At 31.8% G+C, this 16,071-nt stretch overlaps 3 protein-coding genes across 4 annotated transcripts; 1 reads left to right on the top strand and 2 right to left on the bottom strand.

Annotated features, from left to right (window-relative positions):
• Nucleotides 1-479: 479 nt before the first annotated feature.
• Nucleotides 480-8,110, top strand: LOC105257485 (hemocyte protein-glutamine gamma-glutamyltransferase). The gene is made up of 8 exons (XM_011268130.3): nt 480-578; nt 2,568-3,042; nt 3,318-3,544; nt 3,971-4,572; nt 5,721-5,818; nt 6,062-6,352; nt 6,908-7,068; nt 7,514-8,110. Exons 2-8 carry the CDS (start codon nt 2,568-2,570, stop codon nt 7,796-7,798), a joined length of 2,139 nt encoding a protein of 712 aa, XP_011266432.1. The 5' UTR covers nt 480-578; the 3' UTR covers nt 7,799-8,110.
• Nucleotides 8,111-8,266: 156 nt separating this feature from the next.
• On the bottom strand, nt 8,267-13,706 carry LOC105257486. Of its 2 annotated transcripts, XM_011268131.3 has the most exons (4): nt 13,247-13,706; nt 10,947-12,248; nt 10,197-10,313; nt 8,267-10,122 (listed from the first exon to the last, which is right to left on the bottom strand). In XM_011268131.3, the coding sequence occupies exons 2-4, from the start codon at nt 12,167-12,169 to the stop codon at nt 8,391-8,393; spliced, it is 3,072 nt and encodes a 1,023-aa protein (XP_011266433.1). In that variant the 5' UTR covers nt 12,170-12,248; nt 13,247-13,706; the 3' UTR covers nt 8,267-8,390. The 2 variants fall into 2 exon arrangements, with proteins under 2 accessions (XP_011266433.1, XP_025268541.1); XM_025412756.1 differs by lacking the exon at nt 13,247-13,706 and having other exon boundaries at nt 10,947-12,376.
• Nucleotides 13,707-13,877: 171 nt separating this feature from the next.
• On the bottom strand, nt 13,878-15,889 carry LOC105257487 (40S ribosomal protein S6). Its single transcript, XM_011268132.1, has 5 exons — nt 15,799-15,889; nt 15,225-15,429; nt 14,850-14,995; nt 14,280-14,480; nt 13,878-14,122 (listed from the first exon to the last, which is right to left on the bottom strand). Exons 1-5 carry the CDS (start codon nt 15,802-15,804, stop codon nt 13,928-13,930), a joined length of 753 nt encoding a protein of 250 aa, XP_011266434.1. The 5' UTR covers nt 15,805-15,889; the 3' UTR covers nt 13,878-13,927.
• Nucleotides 15,890-16,071: the final 182 nt, after the last annotated feature.

The raw sequence follows: 16,071 nt of genomic DNA, 5'->3' as shown, positions 1-16,071 counted from the left end.
TAAAAATAATATCAGCAAAAAAACTTTATATTTTTATATAAATCTAAGTTTGAATCGAAAATTTATGAAACGATTTAAAAAAATAATTTTTCTACACATATATCTTTTCTTTAAGTTTAAAATTATGTTTATGTTAAGAAAATAAAGAAAGTAAATTTATAAAATATATGTTCTTGCATATTCACGAAATTTAATCGAAGTAATTTGTGAAAATTATAGCGTTAATATATAATTTTCGTATCTTTGAGAAAATCACTTATATATTCAATGAATACTTTCGATAGATAAATATTTAGTATTAATAAATATATATCAGGAATGTGTTAATCAAGTTTTCGTTTACACTCACACAGATTTACATATAATGTTTTTCGGCTCGTATCGTCGACTCAGTCACTTGGAAATCTAAAGGCTATTTCCAAAGGTTATCGTGTAGTGGGGATTCTGCGATTACATCGTAGGAAGCTCATATAAGAAGCAGGATGCGTTTTGCAGACGTCAGTTTGTGGTGTAAATTCTAAATCGATCGTTGATCGTGGATATTCCCTTCGTATTGTATCATTGATTTTTAATATAAGGTTAGTTTAAATTTTATTTTTTGTATAATAAGACAATTGATTTTTTTCTACGTAGAAAAAGAAATCATTTCTTGAAAAAAAAAATAAAAAAATAAAATCTGTGTAAAATTAATTGTTATAATATATAATAAATTTAAAAATGGTAAGTATTTTCACATTTCTCTTTTTTAATAGTCTTTTTAATAATTTTATAACATTTATAGATTATATTTTATAGCTGTTTATTACTTTCTTTTTTATTTGTTCCACTAATTAGTAAATGTATAAAAAAAATTGCTCATGTATTCATACGATTATACATTTTCAGTTATTAAGAAAAATATATCAAGTTTCATTTTTTTGTTAGATTATTTCGAATTAATTTTCTCTGATAAATATCTTTGTTTTGCTTGGATTATTTAATTCTTGGTTTTTATATATTGTTTGAAAAATATAAAAAATCCAAGTAATCCAAATTTTAGTATCCTTAATATATTTTTCTTTATTCATTGCATTTGAAATCTGCTGTTTATTTTTTTGAGCCTATGTTGATCATTTATAACATTTATTTGTAATACTGCTTTAAATAATCAAGGTAGGATCCGCTAAGAAAGAGCAAGATTTGTTAAGATTACAAAGTAAATAATCATTTTCAAACAAAATGAAGAAACATGAAAAGCACGTATCTTATGTAACATGATTTATTCAAATGAGGGAGATTTTATCCTAGAATACCGGTTTCGTTTCTGCAATTGAGATATAATAATATACAAGAGAACTCGTCGAATAGGAATATACAATACATGAGTCGCAACACATATTATTACACTGTAATGTGGAATCCCGCGTTTCACCTGTGGAGAGGCCAGATCGCGTGAATCAGCGAGATCGAGGTCGCTTGTCGTGATCGAATCCCTTTACGGGATGTCATCGTGCGGGATTTTTGCCGGACCTTTACGCAATGCGTCCCGGATGAATCAAAGTTGGATGATTCCGGCTACTCATGCGGTTTGAGAATGTGCCTTGGTATTTAAGTATAGCCTTGCTATAAAAGCAGGAATATTGCACAACTACGACCGATGCATCGATCGCATTATGCACTGTAAAAAAAGTATGTCAAATTACACATATAATCAGTGTAACAATTACGCTATTTATAACGGAAATATATAAATTCATGTACTTTTACAAAAATTAGTTTTTTTACTCTTTATTGTGTAAATATTCGTTTATATTTGATGAGAAATTATTAAGTTAAAAGTATAATTTTTGGATTTTATGTAAATGTACAATTTTTTGTAACATTTATATAAAATTTAAAAATTACACTTAATAAACGAATATTTACACAACAAAGAGTAAAATAACTAATTTTTGTAAAAGTACATCAATTTATATATTTTCGTTATAAATAGCGTAATTGTTACACTAATTATGTATGTAATTTTAAATTAAATTTAATATGTGAAATTGTATAAATACATATACAAAATGTATTATTACATAAACATTTCTAGAAATCTACTTCTAACATGTAAATTTATTAGTACAAGATGCTTACTTACCATTTAAGATAATAATTTTATCTATGAAATGTAAATTTACTAATGTATGTAAATATAGACCTTTAATAGATTTGATCTTAATATTACCCACTATAATAATTGTAAATTTACACAAAAATTTTTTACAGTGTGCTTTACTTCCATATAAAATCTGTATCTTTAATTAACTTCTTTAAGAGAGCATTTTTTTCTTTGTATATATTTTTTTATATCTTCTAAATATATTTGTACTATAGATGTGTTATTAAAAATATTAAATTATTTATAATATAAATTAAATTATTTATAAATTATTTATAATATATTTTAATTAAATTTGAAGATTTTTTAATTTACAAATGAAAGAACAATTTTTTAAAAAATTCTGAAAAGAAAAGAGATTTTACTATTTTTAATATTTTTTTTCTCAAGAATAAGACTTTATAAGACTTCCTGGTTTCTCTAGATGTCATTCGAGGAACCGCTTGTGGTGGATACAGTGCACTTGTATGAGAAGGAGAATGCTGAAGCCCATCACACTTTCAACTTTGAGATGGTTCATCAGGATCCGGCGATCCCGGTCCTCCGACGCGGACAGCCCTTTAATATGGCTCTGAGATTTAACCGCGAATACGTAGATGAGACCGACATCGTCCGGCTACTCTTCAGTTTCGGTCCGAATCCAAACGTATTAAGAGGTACCAGGGGGGTGAACACGGTGACCAACAATGATGCCTTCGTGACTGATCTGGAAGCTTGGGGGGTACGATTGATCAGCTCTCATGGGATGGATCTTTCCGTCGAGGTCAGGAGCCCGATCGATAGTCCCATCGGAGTATGGCAATTGAACGTAGAAACCAACACCCTGGGCAGAAAGAAAGCGCCGAATACTTATAGTTATGACAAGGATATCTATCTATTGTTCAATCCATGGATGAAAGGTACGCGATTAAAAATGCAATCAATGTCTGAGGACTACGGAAGAGACGTTTTATCAATATTTTTTAAATGAAGAAATCTTGTTAGATATAAAATATAAGAATACAGATATAAGAAGATAAAGAGAAGACAATTTTAAAAAAGATAATAGTCATGGAATTATCAGCATTAAATATTAAACAAATTTAACAAGTTAATATCATCAATATTTTAATTCATAGAATTTTGGAAAATTTAATAATTAATGTTTTTATCTTTCTAAATATAATTATTACAGAGGATTTGGTGTTTATGGAAGACGAGCAATTGCTCGATGAATACATCCTCAACGACGTCGGGAAGATATGGGTAGGTCCATGGGGTAGTTCTCGCGGCAGAGAATGGGTTTTTGGGCAGTTTGATGCATGCATACTTCCAGCTTGTCAGCTGTTGCTAGAGAGATCCGGTATTAAGGCGATTTCCAGAGGCGACCCGGTCAGGATGACTCGAGCAATCTCCAGAATCGTAAGACATGCTTTTATTTAGTCTTACAAATCTCTTTTAACGTTGACATAAATATCAATTTGTTGACATATCAATACGTTAATTCGTTTAAATTATATTGGATTTTAATTATAATCGGAAAATATTTGAAAATTTTAATTATAATCGGAAATTTTAATTTCAATAATCAAAAATAAAATTCTAATTTTAATTATAATCGGAAAATATTTGAAAATTTATTAACTATATTGTGTGTATGTATGTATTACAATATTAAAAAAAAGAGAAACGGTGAAAAGTTTACGCATATCTATGCATTTTATTTTTTTACACATGCAATACACATTTCCTCTACAATATTCCTTCTTTTATTTCAATTAGATTTAAAAATCAATAATTACACAATTTATATGTAATTAATAAATTTCCTTCTTCTATTGCTTTTAGATAAATTCCAACGACGATAAGGGTGTAATAACCGGTCGCTGGGACGGTCAGTACGAAGATGGTACCGCGCCGGCTGCCTGGACCGGAAGCGTGCCTATCCTAGAGCAATTCTGGGAGACCGGCAGTGAGGTCAAATACGGTCAATGTTGGGTCTTTGCCGGTGTCGTGACCACGGTGTGTCGCGCCCTGGGGATCCCGTCGCGAGTGGTGTCCAACTTGGTGTCGGCTCACGACGCCAACGCTTCATTGTCGGTAGATCGTTATTATGATCTGAATAACGAGGAACTCGAGTACGATCCCAACAACCCGGTGGGCGAGGATTCCATTTGGAACTATCATGTATGGAACGACGTATGGATGGCGAGACCAGATCTACCCAAGGGTTACGGAGGCTGGCAGGCCATCGATGCCACTCCGCAGGAACAATCGGACAACTTTTATCAATGCGGACCAGCGTCGGTGGAGGCTATCAAGGAAGGCGCCGTGGGTTATAACTATGATGTGACCTTTATGGTAGCATCCGTGAACGCGGATCTGATGAGATGGAAGGAAGATCCGGAGAGCGATCTGGGATACTCCAAGATCGATTGCAATAAATATCAGTGAGTATACGGTAATATTATATTTACCATTATTAAAAGTAATGTTTTTGGATCGTACATTTTGTAAGATTAAAAAATTGTACTAGAAATTAAATCCCTTATGAATATAAAAATGTAGAACAAGAGAAATGTAGGAAGAACCGAATACATTCAGAGAACAGATTTTTTTATTGATCACATTAATATTATATAATAAAAAAGTTATATTGAGCGTAAGAAAAAATATTATATCAAGAAATAAATCATGTATTAAAATTTAGCAAATTAAGTTTAGAAGTTGCAAATTAATTTATGATAATTATTTTTATTTTATTGAATTTATCATCGTTGAATTTTATGAGAAGGAATAAGAGAAATTATTTGATCGATGTTTCCTGAAGACAATCGTTGTTTGATTGTCAAATTCACACGTAGAATAATTAACGTCGAGTGTGTTTCAAAGAATACCTTTTTATATTCCATACGATATTCTCTTGCGATGATTTCATTCATCGATAATGCATTCGTTAATGAACCACGACACAGACAAATTCGTCTCGCGCACGGACATAAATAACTATGACAATCCGACACGTGAAATATAGAAAAACGAGTCAGAAGAAGGTAGAGACAAATGTCAATGATGAAAACGGAAATGCAAGCCTTGTGCTATTTGTGGATCCTGCAATTCGCAATTACAATGCATTCTTCGATGCGTCATAAACTGTTTATTCGTGATTTGCATAATTTTTGTAATGCTGAAGCATTTCTACGAATTTCGACACTAAATGTTAATGCGAAACGCAAACATAAATGACAGACTCAATTGTCATAAACATTTGTATAATTAATCATTTGTTATCTTCTTCTTGCGCGTATCTCATCTCTCGTAAGAGTTTTCGGTAAAAAGTACATTTTATATATTAAAAAGAACATTTTATTTTATTTTATTTTATTTTACGAATTATATTAAAAAGAACATTTTTTCATGTCTATAATATTAATTAATAATATAATGTCATTTTAATAATTTTCTAAATTATCCGCGTACCTTTTTCTTCTTGAAGCAGCAACAACAACTGATCTTAATACAAATAAGAATAAAATTTTATGTCACGTTATTTTGCTACATTTATTTTCGTAAATACCAATATAAATTATTTTTGCAGCATCGGCCGAATGATCCTGACGAAGGCGCCGTGGATTTTTGATCCCAATGGAGACAAAGACAGACAGGACATAACGTCGATCTACAAGGCCAAGGAAGGTAAATGAAACGCAAATAAATTACCTTACATATATCTTCAGCATCTGACATATTATTCTCTATTTTAATGTGGAAGGAAAACTTTGTTGCATAGCAAGACTTGTTGGATAGAAATAAATCTCGCATAGCTTGCTGCAATTTTACCAAAGAGCGCTCTATCTTAAAAACTTCCCGTCAAATCTGGACCTCATTTTTTGGATAGTCGATTATGATATATCATTCTAATTTTCCCCTACTTTTTAGGTACCGAAGTTGAGAGATTGACCTTGTACAGGGCGGTGCGCAGCACCGAGATGGCGAAGAGGTTCTACTCGCTGCCATCGCCGGGCAAGGAAGACGTCGAGTTCGATCTCGTCGAGCTCGAACGCGTCAACATCGGCGAGCCATTTGCTGTAACCGTGAACATAAAAAACAAGTCCAATGAGGCACGTACTATCCAGGCCATCCTATCTGCCGGCAGCGTTTACTATACCGGAGTTAAAGCGAATCTTGTGAAGAGAGCGTCCGGCGACTTTGCGCTTCAACCGAACGCCGGTGAGATATTTTTTCCATGTTTTTTTTTCCTAAACGCTCGCGGCAAAAGGCAATTGACGTTGCTCGAAGATTGCGTCAACGTTAAGATGGACATAAAAACATTGATTTGTCAAGGCGATGGTCCTTGAGTAGTAAGTAATCAAAGCTCTCTGAAAAATTACGACACATTTAAGCGAGACTAAATAATTAAATTAAATAAATAATGTTTGTTAACTCATTTGATTGCAAGAGCAAGATAGAATTTTTAATGAAGCAAGGTAATTATAAATGTATCTAAAATATATAAACAAAATCATTAAATTTATATCATTTATTATTTTATCGATATGAAAACTAGTGTCTCCGCATTATCGAGAGAAATAATTAATGAGCTTGTCTAACTTGTCATTGGAATTCTTAGATAATAAAGGTTCAATAAGCATTCAATCAGCGAATAAGAAAAAAATCTAATAGCTTTTATTACGTTGTTATCTTTTTACAATAATTAACTTGATTGAACTGCGCGTTTGCGATAATATCAGAATTCTGTAATTCTTGCGTTTAAATCCATTACAGTTGAACAGTTAAGACTTTCGGTGACGGTGAACGATTACTTAGACAAATTGGTGGAGTACTGCATCATGAAGCTGTATTGCATCGCTACAGTCAAGGAAACTCGGCAAACCTGGGCGGACGAGGATGATTTTCAGGTCTTAAAGCCGAATATCAATGTCAAGGTACAATCAGAAATACAGAATCATACTCGAAATTTTTAAAAAAATTTTCAACTATATCTTTTTATTAATGTCTTTCCTATTGTGATTTTTAAAATATTTATCAATTTTTAAATATTTGAATATTGTGAAATATTATCGTTACATATTATTAAATTTATTAATTATCTGTAACTATATCTAATTATAAGTTCTATTTGATTTGCACTTCTATAATTTCATAATTTTTTTACTTTTGAGAAAGCATTTTTTTTAAATACTATTTTTAAATTCTACTCTTTGAATATGTATATCTCTTAATTTGATGTAACATATATTAATTAGATTCAATTATATTATTTTCAAAAAGATAATCATTTATCTTCTGCATTTTATACATTCAAAAATATTCATGCGTACAAATTATCTAAAAACTTTTCGCTTATAAATCGTCTCTGCAATATCATAGATCGAAGGTGAACCAGTTGTCGGACAACCATCAACCATCATACTAAACTTTAAAAATCCATTGAAGAGAAGTTTGACCAACTGCCAGTTTAATTATGCCGGACCTGGTCTCTCCAGGAACAAGACTCTAGCCTTCAGAGATGTTGAACCTGAAGAGGACGTTTACGTAGAACATCAGCTTGTACCGCAAAAACCTGGAGAGCAGAAAATAATTGCTACTTTCACCTCCAAGGAATTAGTCGACATCACCGGTTCTGCAACTGTTGACGTCCTTGAGGCTGAATAAATAATGATCAGTCAAGTTCGACCTTAATTTAAAGTATCATGCTGATATCCGAGTGCATTTTATCAAATCGCGATGCAAATATTTTTTACTCTCCAAGTATTATATGTTTCATTGATATTTCTCACAAGTCCGTCATATAAGCAATTTGCATTAATCAATTTCAAATATTATCTGTAGTATTAATATATCAATAATAGATTAAGCGTCAATGAAAGTAATATGTGATGGAAAAGCCAATGAGAAATTAGTATTTCAAAAGTGAAGGACATAAAATACATAGCGTATCGAAATAAATGATATAATTTTTTCATATTAATACATTTTTATCATATAAGTATTTTTTCAGAATATTTACCCGTTTACAAAAGAAATTTTCTTACAGTTTTCTATATTTATAAGTTTATATTTTTGTAAAATATTGAAACGTCCAATAAATGAATAAAAGAAATATATACTAAGATAGAGAGATATAAATATAAAAAATTAGAACCAAAGAGAATATAACACATGTGAACGAATATTAATAAAAAATCAATGTCATATTGCACATGAAGAAAAACTATGAAAATAACGTTAATTATATATAGAAAGATTACATCGCAGGATCGCATTGAAACGAAAATTGCAAATACCAAAATACTATGGAATACAAAATACAATAAATGAGAGCCAACAAATTCCCGCACGAGATAACCGAAGAAGTTTTTTCTGTCATGGGAAGTGCTAAAGTTTTAATCGTTCCTGTGGCGTTAAAATCTTTATCATCATTCTCATCTTCTTTCGATTCTAAAATCTCGAGCGCGTACTCCTCTTGCATGCCCTGTAGGGCATGGCCCACTTGGCCCACCAGTTCCGCCAACAACTTCAGTTTTTCTTTATTCACATGTTCATAATAATTAGCTAATGATAATTTTTGTATTGCAGATTCATACACTTGATCGGAGTTGCTGCTAGAAGAACATGTTGAAAATCCGTCGATATCTTCGTCATTAGCCGCATCGAAGCGACAATACTTTGCGTCGCATTCGGATCTTTTTCGATTCTTAATTTCGCAATTTTCGAGAGAAACACATTTTTCGACGGTCTCAAAATCCTCAGTTTCTTCTTCTCGTTTTTTAGTTTCCTTCGATATTAAATTTTCGTAGTATATAATGATGGCTTTACGAAGATTGAGCGTGCGCTCCGCTGCAAGTTCGAAAGCTGCAATTACGTCACTTGGTATATTCAATTCTGACAAGACTATATTTCCATGCAGAGTGTCGTTTTCTACGATATCCTCGAACGAGGAGGCTAAAAATAGATTATTTACTGAATCACTGGAATATTTGACGGATGCTTGTCGCGTATCAATATTCATTTTATCGTCAAAATTTCTAGGTAATTTTAAAAAAGTTTGAGAATTCTCGTCTATTATTTTTTCTTCATCTGTGATAAAACTTGTCATTTTTGCTGGAGTTTCTTCCATTATGTCATAATCTTGTAATTTCAAAATTGTTTCTGTACTCGAACTCTGTTTGCATTCGCTGAGTGAAAATTCCTTGCTCTTATCAGAATATTTATCTTCAATATTGTTTTCAGTATGCATAATAGATTTTGTATGAATTGAAACATCTTCTAATGTCAGTGTTTTATCTTCAATCGCTGTTGAATCAATATCTGCTTCTGAATTTGTCAAGTCTATCAAATCACAGGAAACTTCCGCATCCTTGCAAATGGCATTATAATGCGTCGTATTGCAACCGGTTTCAATGACATTGTTACAATTTAATGATTGCATTGAAATTTCAGTGAGCTTTAAAATTTCCGTCAAATCGAGATCTTTTTCTGTTTGCGTACTGATCGATTTGCAAACTAATTGCTCAAAAGATAGACCCGGCTCATCAAAATGTTTATTATTAATAAAATCTGCCTCATCGTTCCGCGAAATTTCCTTAGAAACGTCACGAATTGACTGCACTTGGAGCCTGTCGTCATTTTCTTTGTTGTTAAAAACATCAATAATAGGTATATTCATGGCGTTTTCTTTTATATCTTCATCCTCTCTTGTACTATCAATAATTTCTTTCAATGCATGGATTACTTCCAAAGGTCTTGATCTTCTGCTGTGATTCGCGATAGACTCAGTATGACTCTGTTCATTCCAATTTCGCGAAGATCTTCTCGGTGTAACCGTTTGATAATAACGCGATCTCGATTTCGACCTTGATCTTGTCGGATTTGCATTGTTATAATTATTCGAAGTCTTTGAATTAACTTTGATAATCGAGCGTCTTTTCTTCGGTAATGTTCCTTCGCTTTGTAGTCTTTGTCGCTGTTTCGTTTCTCTGTAATAAAATTGTGATATATACATATTATTTAAATACTTGGAAATATATATGGAAGATAAAAGATTCCTTACGTGAGATGTTCGCAAATTTTCGTTACGCAATTTGCGCAAGGATCTCGGTTCTCCTTCATCAACATCTTGGACTGATTTACGGATATCAATGTAGCCATAGGTTCGCTATTAAGCGTTCTAAATTTGATCGTAAAAAATAGAATACATTGAGTATAAAACTTTTCATATACATGTAACTGTCATAATCGTTATATATAACGCAAAAGCTTTAAAATTATATATATATATATATATAGTTTTATATATTATAATTATTTTATATATTATAATTTTATATAATTATAAAATTATATATATATATATATATATATATACATATATATATATATATATAGTTTTATATATTATAATTATTTTATATATTATAATTTTATATAATTATAAAATTATATATATATATATATATACATATATATATATATATAATTTTAAAATTATATATTAAAAAATTATAATATTAAAATTATATATATAATATTAAAGCCATAAAAATTATATTTTAAATTTATATAAAAAAGAGCGAAAAATTTCACGATTTAGAAATGTAAGAATAAAAAATGAAAATTTAATAGTTTAACAATTTTGCATAAAAAGCTCAATATTTAGGAATTATATAGAAATATTTCTGGAGAAGTTTGTTAGTTCTCTCTTAAGAAATAATCTGTACATACAAGACGACACATTTTAAAAACATAATTCCATAAACAAGTTTTAATATAAAACAAAAAACAGTTAAAAAGATTTATTTACTTGATAGGTTTAATCGACGAATATTTGTTCTCTGTCGAAGCGACGTATCTGTCGGTAGATCGAGACCATTTTTGCGATGTTGGTTGCGTTAAAGACGTTGTGCTCTTTACAATCGAAGATCTAGTGATACCGGGTGGCCTCCAAACTTGTTGATTGGTAAAACCGAGATTCCCTTGAAAACCGCTTTTTCGGGTAGCATAATTCATAACTGATCTGTCATCTTTATTCTGTGAATTATTGACATGTCTCGTGAATTTAAAGTTTCGGGAACATTGTAAATCAGCGTTATACGTCTGATCGGTATCAACGTATCTTGTTTCAGCTTTCCTGATCGCCCAAGTTCTTCGATTTCCACGTCGAAATGCATATTTACGATCTATTGGGGCATTGTTTACGTTTGCCGGCATACTTTCCCGATGAATTTGCGCAGAGCAATCCTCGTTCGAAAAGTCTTCTACAAGTCTTTCCGAAGATTTGCTCGGTCGACGATGAAGGACTTTGACTTCGCGGCGCGAGTTTTTCGCGAATTTTTCTTCCTCCTCCCTTGACTGCGATTGACGTGCGACATCCACAGCCGTGCGATCTTGAACATTGTCGCGAATATTTTCAATATTACTTTGAAGAAACGGAGACAAGCAACTATCCATATATCCCATTTTTTCCTGAAGAGCGTGCGAGTCTTCCACGTGCTTGTCAAGCTGATCAACAACTTTCGCCGGTTCGCTACGAGAAACCACCGATTTAGCCGGACTTGCCGGACATTTTTTCAGATCTCGAGAAACGTCTTTGATCACGTCGCTCGAGAAAAAAACGAGCGAATTCTCCGCACATTCACAGACTCCCTGTTTTCCCGTTAACTCGCTATCCTGAAGAAAACCAGATGCACGATGATCCTTCTCCCGTTTCTTGAGGATCGTCACAAGGGTCCGCATACTCTTATTTTGTTTTGAAACGCTGCGTCTCTTGTAAATTCCGCTCTGTCTTTTGTAGGCGATGTTTTTTTGCGATCTCTTCGACGCTCTCGCGTTCCTAATCGAAGACGACTTATTTAGGTTTATCGGCGTCCGTGTCTTCATCAACGACGATAGCGTGTGGCTGGCGAATCGTGGTTGAAGGCACGTTTCGCTTCCAATTGTCTCAAATTTCGCAGATGATACCTTCCTCGCGAAGTTCACGGACTTTTTTCTCCCTTCAAGTTTTGTCATTTTCTCGCTTGACGACATTCTTCCGTCTTGTCAAAGAATCAATCGTCGAAGGGATAGTAATCTCGTCTTCCTTAGCCGTATTTTTTTACAATACTTTCTGCATTTAAAATAAAACAATATAATAGATTCCGTTTGTATAATCGTGCTTCTTGTTTCGTCGCATTTTTCTCTCTCTCTCTCTTCTCTTCCTCCTTGAATTTTTTGAATGTTTATCTTATTTCAATGTTGATCTTATTTCAATAAATAATATCTTAATTCAATAATGTAATTGATTTTATTTAAATAAATTTTTTATTTAAATAAATGCTAAGAAAAAAAATAAAATTCTTACATTAGTGATATTTTTATTGATATCTTAAATTAGTATGAAAAAAGTTTATTAAAACATATTTTACTACATAATAATTAATGATGTTATGTTTATATTATTGAAAAATGTAGTGTCAAATTGTTGCTCTCTCTTTATTCTACAAAGATAGTTAACCTTTCATTTGACCTTGTAACGTTATAAAAAATACAACGATTTGTATTTATATTTTGTTAGTATTTTTATTTTATTTAAATAAATGCTAAGAGAAAAAGAATGAAATTCTTACATTAACGACATTTTGGTGGATGTCTTAATTATTGAGACAAAAGTTTATTAAAACATATCTCACTACACAGTAATAAATGATGTATATGTTTATATTATTGAAAAATGTAGTGTCAAATTATTATTTTCTGTTTATTCTACAAAGATAGTTAACCTTTCATTTGACTTTACATCGTTATAAAAAATACAACGTACGATTTGTATTAATATACTTTTTTAGTATTTTTAATAATATACTTTAACTCTTTATTTATAAAGCAAATTGATACGTATATAGATAAATGACACGAATTATTTTTTTATTTTTTCAGAAAAATAAAAATTAAGGGTTATATAAGCTATCTCGATCATATTATATACATATCGCTAATATAATACTTCCAATACATGTTACTCATTTAGAAAAAGAAAGAGAGAGAAAGAAGAATACCGAAAATTGTGTAAAAAATGTAATCGAGAATCCTGTATATATATATATATATATATATATATATACGTACCTATGAATTCTAAAACACTAAAGTTTTGATCAATGAGAGATTTTGCGATCATGCACAGGTATTCGCGAGAAAATTTGCGAACAAGAAATCTCGACCACGAAAAACGAAACTAGCTCGAACGAAATTACTACGAAAATACAAAAGTCAATTCATGTTAAGCATGATCCTGTAATTTGGCGGTAACACAAGTATACCCGAAGAACGTTAGTTTCAGACTGACTTTCGTATGTTTGAACGTTAAGCTTCATGCATGATCTATTGTTTGGGATCATTCGATTCGCTTGCGTATGCTTTGTCCTTTATCGAGATCAGCCAATTAGCGGAGGCCAAAGTAAAGTTACGTCCTATGAAGTCGATTTTGTAACGCAACTAAGATGCATCTAAAATGTATATTATATACACAATGATATGTCTAAAATGCATTATACATACACAAATTATCATTAATTGTTTATAATTATGTGATGAAATTTATCGAGAAATCTGAAAAATAGTTACATGTAAAGAAAAATTTTAAGATAGATCCTGTGTGATGTTGTAAATATAAAATTAACTCAAAGGTACATATATTCATCTTTTGCATTATAGAATATTTAAAGAACTTACGAAATAAATGAAAGATCACTATAAGTATTTTAGACTTTTTTTATTGATTTGTAAACATTTTAAGATTCAATCGATTCACTGTTGTGTGGGTGCCGATTGGCTTGAAGATTTGGAATCGCGCATAGAGGCGCTACGCCTTCGCTTGAGTTCTTCTTGACGTCTGTTCTTGGCCTCCTTCTGTCTCTGCGCCAGCAGTTTCGCGTATTCCGCCGCCTGTTCCTTGCGGGCCAAGCAACGCTTCTTCTTCAAGGCCAATCTATGTCTCTTTCTCTGTAAGTATTCAGTAAAACATTTTTCTATTTTATTTTTTATTAACTTAACTAGTTTAATTGATTTAATTTTAATAATCTCAATATTTCTCCGCTATATATATCGAAATATATGTATTTATCGAATGTATTAAATTTGTTTACAAAAAATTATATACCTGTAGAACGATTGGAGTGATCAGACGCTGAATCTTCGGCGCCTTAAATCGCTCCTTCTTTCCTTCTTTTTGTACTGGTCGTTTTACTACAAATTGTCGTACATCATCCTTCTTCGAAAGATTAAAGAGTTTGCGAATTTTGCTCGCTCGCTTTGGTCCCAGACGACGCGGTACGTTCATGTCCGTCAATCCTGGGATTTCCTACGGTTCATATCATGATATTAAATCATTAAATTTATTAAACCTTAATAATTATTGAACCTATATTATTATGAATTTAAATTGAAGGGACTCTGTGATTTTTAATTATTTTTAGAATTTAGAACTATGTAATATAAATTTTTATTATTTGTTCTGTTTGAGCTAAATTAGTAATAATAATTAATGTTCCGTTCGTACACTGAGAAAAAGCATAAAATAAAGCAGCAATTTCCCAAATCAAAAAACGAATTTTATCTTCCATGCGTACGATAGTATTTCAAGAAAATTGAATATTATCTTAAATACACCCTGAACAGCATGGGTTTCTAGCATTCAATGAAAGAGAAAATAATAGCTAATAGTTTATACCTGTTTTCCCTTCCTTACAATGACAAGAGCTAATACAGATAAATTGGAATCTACAATGCAACCGCGAACGGATTTACGCTTGCGTTCACCATCACGCCTGGGTCTGTAGCAGGAATGTCCCTTCGATAGCAGTAAACGTACACGACCTTTAAGTAAATAGTATTTCATATTATATTAATTAAAATATAAATACATAAAATTAAAATTAATTACAGCTTCAAAAAAAGGTAAATGTGATGTCGAGATTTCTATCAAGGGGGCAATAATTTAAATATAAACCAAAATTCTATTACTTTTTTAAGAAGTAACGGATTAATACGATACTTTAGAAAATACATATTATTATAAATATATAAAACAAATGTATCAACCTACCATTTGTCAGGACACCCTGTTTCATGGGGAAACCTTGCTTGTCGTTACCACCGGAGATGCGGACTACATAGCCCTTCCATTCATCTCCCAACGCATCGGCTTCAACTTCAGCACCCATGCGTTTCTCGTAGAAAATTCTGAGCTTGTGCTCGTCCGAGATTTCGAATAGTTTTTGACATCCTGTCGCAGGATACGATACGTTGAGCTATAATAATGGAAAAATAATTAATAAGAATGTATATAATACACCAACTTTTGAATTCAGGTTAGGACAATATTTATTACAAAAAACCTACACCAGCCAAAAAAAAAATAACATATTAATTTTATTATTACAAGTTATATAGTGGCAAGAGAGACATATTATCATCATGAATCAATGTAAAATAAAATGATGCACGTTTTACTTGACATCGTTTGATGAGCGGTTATTTGTAATCAACACTACGTGTATACAAGTGTAATTTTAATTAATATGCAAACACCGTAGCATCCGCAATACTTCAGTACATCGGAAAAAATGTAGATTTTACGCGATGGACGCGAGATTCCTGAAATATTCGCGGATTCTCACCTTCATTGCAACGATGTTCAAACCATGCCACGAGCCATGAACGAGAAAGGATACGGTTGAAGCTTGCTGCGGATATCTCGCTGAATATCCACTGTCGCCAACTAATATTAGAGATTTAGGGATTTATGAACCCGGTCAAATCGAACAAGAGACAAGTATACTTATTCTGATTGGTCGAGGAAATTCAAGGCAACGACCAATCAGGATACAGAAATCTCTCCTCTTTTGTCTTGATTGGTCAATCAAATGCCTCGAAGCGTCTCTAGCGTTTTC

The sequence above is a fragment of the Camponotus floridanus genome, unplaced genomic scaffold, assembly GCF_003227725.1.
Source record: "Camponotus floridanus strain SB8 unplaced genomic scaffold, Cflo_v7.5 scaffold56, whole genome shotgun sequence".
Taxonomy (NCBI): Eukaryota; Metazoa; Arthropoda; class Insecta; order Hymenoptera; family Formicidae; genus Camponotus; species Camponotus floridanus.
This window is presented reverse-complemented; position numbering and strand designations above follow the sequence as displayed.